At 38.9% G+C, this 4,481-nt stretch overlaps 1 protein-coding gene across 1 annotated transcript; it reads right to left on the bottom strand.

Moving 5' to 3' along the window:
* Positions 1-427: 427 nt before the first annotated feature.
* LOC142202249 (olfactory receptor 5G29-like) lies at positions 428-1,360 on the bottom strand. The gene has a single exon (XM_075272312.1). It carries the CDS (start codon positions 1,358-1,360, stop codon positions 428-430), a length of 933 nt encoding a protein of 310 aa, XP_075128413.1.
* Between the last annotated feature and the right edge of the window lie 3,121 nt (positions 1,361-4,481).

The following is a 4,481-nucleotide window of genomic DNA, read 5'->3' on the forward strand; positions in this document are numbered from 1 at the left end:
GACGGATTTAGGATAACTACATCCACAAATATCTGTGCTTAGCTCTCCAAGAGGTTTGGAACAACCTCCCCATTGAGTTCTTACAAAACCTGTCTGCCATAGAAGCCCTGCTCTACTAATCTTATAACAATCAGAAGGAAAAAAAAAAAGATATTTTTCTTATTTAGATATTGAAAAAATAAAATAAAAAAGCAAATAATTTATTCTAATATGTTTATATCATGAAACATTGTACTACATTGAATTACTTTATGAAAAAATCCTGATTTAAATAAATCGTCACAAACTTTCCCTTTAACGGCTTTAAGTTTATTATAAATTGTAATAATAATAATTAGAATTCCCAGGATTTTCTATTTATATTTTGAGTAAATGTAATCTGTTGATAATTTTAAATATTTTAAATATTTTTTTATCTTCACATTTTTTAACCAGAGGATCTGATATACTTCATCACAGAAGCCTGAATCTCTTTGTTCCTTAGACTGTATATAATGGGGTTTAGAAGGGGGTAGAGTACAATAAAGATAAGGGAAATAAAATTATTAGCAGTCAATAAATATCCCCTGTTAGGGAGAGTATAGACTACAAACATCGAGACATAATAGATAGAAACCGCTACCAAATGAGAGCTACAGGTGAAAAAAGTTTTTTGTCGGCCTGATGTGGTGGAAATTCCAAAAATGGTGCGGAAAATATAGATATATGATATCATTACACATGTGAAATTTATCAAAACGACTGGAACCGAAAGGAGAGTCATGTTAATACTCATACCGGTTGTGTCTGAGCAAGACAGATCTATTAAAGGAGCAAAGTCACAAAAGAAATATTCAATATTTGAGCCACAGTAATCTAATTGAGCTAACAACGTAACTGATATGGATACAATTATAAAGCTGAGGACCCAGGACGTAAAGATCATGCTGTATCTAAGCTTCATACTCATTATAGAGATATAATGGAGAGGTCTACAGATGGCCAAGTACCGGTCATAGGACATGGCCGTGAGCAAATAACTTTCTGTGCAGACTGTTCCCGCATACAGTTGAAACTGAGCTAAGCAATCAACATAAGGTATAGGGCTCCCTTCCTTTATGATCACCTCCAAAAATTTGGGAACAATACTTGATATAAGGACTATGTCAGCAAATGCCAAATGTCCAAGGAAGAAGTACATTGGAGACTGCAGACGTGGGCTTGTGGACACCAGTGAAATGATCAAGAAGTTCTCACATATAGTCATGGAATACAAGATCAGAATAGTGCAGAAGACAGGCAACTTGTAATCATTCAGCTCGGGGAATCCCAATAAAATGAAATCATTAAATGGGGTAGCATTCACACCATCCACCCTCATCTCTAGACGTTATATCAAGGAGTCGTGTAAAGCGTTACCAAGAGGAGACATGGATGAACGTGACTTAGGATAAATTAGTCTTTGGATGAGGCCCTACGTTGGGCGCCAAATAAGAAAAGCGCTGTGTGAAAAAACGATGATAATGATAAATTAGTCTAAGATGGAATGAGAAATTTATTAGATCTTAACGAATATTTGCATTTGTCTTCAGGTAATGTCAGTCTTACTTCTAATTCCAGAGCACTTCAGAGACAGACTTGCATCGAGGGTTAATGCTTCTGAGAATATTTTCTGCAGAGAGACGTGAACTGGTTTCCTTTGAAAATGAGAATGGCTTAGAATATTCCACCCTGTATATATGTAAGCCTGAAAGCCCTGCAGGATGGACAATTAGAGGTAATAGTCCATCAGATTGGGGAAATATCGTCTCTGAAGACATCGACAATTAGAGGGGAAAAACAACAATAATAACAAGTCTCCGGTGATGTCGAGGATTACTGATTAGAAGATGAGATTAATTAGAGAGGAAAAACAATAATAATAAGTCTCTGGTGATGTCTGGAATTATTGAGTAGAACAATAATAAATCTGATAAATATCTACAGGGTTTATGTATCTGTAGTTTAGCAGCAAATATAATACAAATATAATACTTGAAGAAGACTTTTCTCCACCTCCACCAATTTGGACTCTTTGCAACTGTAAATAGATTTTGCCCCTGTGATTCCAGCACAGTTAGATTTGTTTTCTCTAGCTCCCACCAGTCCTGAACAATCAGTGCAGTTCGTTCTGGTGCCTGATATGCTAATTAACTTACTAATGTAATGTGGGTGGTATCAGGCAACCAAGGGGATGCGACTTAGACAGGGTCCACCTTTAATTTGAGTCGGAGTCACTGTTCTCTTAACAAACCAATAATGATACCACCCATATGACTTCATAGATAAGATTCATGATTTATGTCGGCATCAAACTCTAAACATCCAATTTTTTTTTTTTTTTTTTGACATTCTAAGTAGAGATGAGCGAACAGTGTTCTATCGAACTCATGTCCGATCGGATATTAGGCTGTTCGGCATGTTCGAATCGAATCGAACACCGCGTGGTAAAGTGCGCCATTACTCGATTCCCCTCCCACCTTCCCTGGCGCCTTTTTTGCTCCAATAACAGCGCAGGGTAGGTGGGACAGGAACTACGACACCGGTGACGTTGAGAAAAGTAGGCAAAACCCATTGGCTGCCGAAAACATGTGACCTCTAATTTAAAAGAACAGCGCCGCCCAACTTCGCGTCATTCTGAGCTTGCAATTCACCGAGGACGGAGGTTTCCGTCCAGTTAGCTAGGGCTTAGATTCTGGGTAGGCAGGGACAGGCTAGGATAGGAAGGAGAAGACAACCAACAGCTCTTATAAGAGCTAAATTCCAGGGAGAAGCTTGTCAGTGTAACGTGGCACTGACGGGCTCAATCGCCGCAACCCAGCTTTCCCAGGATCCTGAATGGAACACACTGACAGTGTATTCCCGTATACCCCATATATACACCCCAAATCCCCGTTCCAACGGTGTGCCCCCCCCACCTTCACCTCAGAAATACCCTGCAAGTCCCCTAGCAATAGAATTGGGGCTATATACACCCACAATTTTTGCTACTGGTATATAGTGCCATTGTCTGACTGGGAATTCAAAGAATATATTGGGGTGACGTGCACCCACAATTTTTACTACTGGTATACAGTGCCATTGTCTGACTGGGAATTCAAAGAATATATTGGGGTTATGTGCACCCACAATTTTTACTACTGGTATACAGTGCCATTGTCTCACTGGGAATTCAAAGAATATATTGGGGTTATGTGCACCCACAATTTTTACTACTGGTATACAGTGCCATTGTCTCACTGGGAATTCAAAGAATATATTGGGGTTATGTGCACCCACAATTTTTACTACTGGTATACAGTGCCATTGTCTGACTGGGAATTCAAAGAATATATTGGTTATGTGCACCCACAATTTTTACTACTGGTATACAGTGCCATTGTCTGACTGGGAATTCAAAGAATATATTGGGGTTATGTGCACCCACAATTTTTACTACTGGTATACAGTGCCATTGTCTGACTGGGAATTCAAAGAATATATGGGGGTTATGTGTACCCACAATTTTTACTACTGGTATACAGTGCCATTGTCTGACTGGGAATTCAAAGAATATATTGGTTATGTGCACCCACAATTTTTACTACTGGTATACAGTGCCATTGTCTGACTGGGAATTCAAAGAATATATTGGGGTTACGTGCACCCACAATTTTTAATACTGGTATACAGTGCCATTGTCTGACTGGGAATTCAAAGAATATATGGGGGTTATGTGCACCCACAATTTTTACTACTGGTATACAGTGCCATTGTCTGACTGGGAATTCAAAGAATATATGGGGTTTATGTGCACCCACAATTTTTACTACTGGTATACAGTGCCATTGTCTGACTGGGAATTCAAAGAATATATGGGGGTTATGTGCACCCACAATTTTTACTACTGGTATACAGTGCCATTGTCTGACTGGGAATTCAAAGAATATATGGGGTTTATGTGCACCCACAATTTTTACTACTGGTATACAGTGCCATTGTCTGACTGGGAATTCAAAGAATATATGGGGGTTATGTGCACCCACAATTTTTACTACTGGTATACAGTGCCATTGTCTGACTGGGAATTCAAAGAATATATTGGGGTTATGTGCACCCACAATTTTTACTACTGGTATACAGTGCCATTGTCTCACTGGGAATTCCACAAATAATTTGGGGATTCATTCACCCTACATCTCAGGCTCTTGCCATATTCACCCAGGTTGTCAGTGCTGCACCAGCTCGTTCCCAGACAGCTCGGCCCGAAAAACACGTTACCTATATAGAGGATTTGGACAATGAAGACAACATGTTCTAAATCTAATGTCTGCACCTTCTCCAGAATTAAAATAAAGGCAGCGTTTAACTTTCAAATAGCACTGCACAAAGGAAGAGCTTATCAGCTTGTCTCATGACATGCTACTGAAAAGTTTCATTTGTGTATCTTAATGTAAATATAGTTGTATAAGCTTTTTGGGTTT

The sequence above is a fragment of the Leptodactylus fuscus genome, chromosome 5 (assembly GCF_031893055.1).
Source record: "Leptodactylus fuscus isolate aLepFus1 chromosome 5, aLepFus1.hap2, whole genome shotgun sequence".
Lineage (NCBI taxonomy): Eukaryota > Metazoa > Chordata > Amphibia > Anura > Leptodactylidae > Leptodactylus > Leptodactylus fuscus.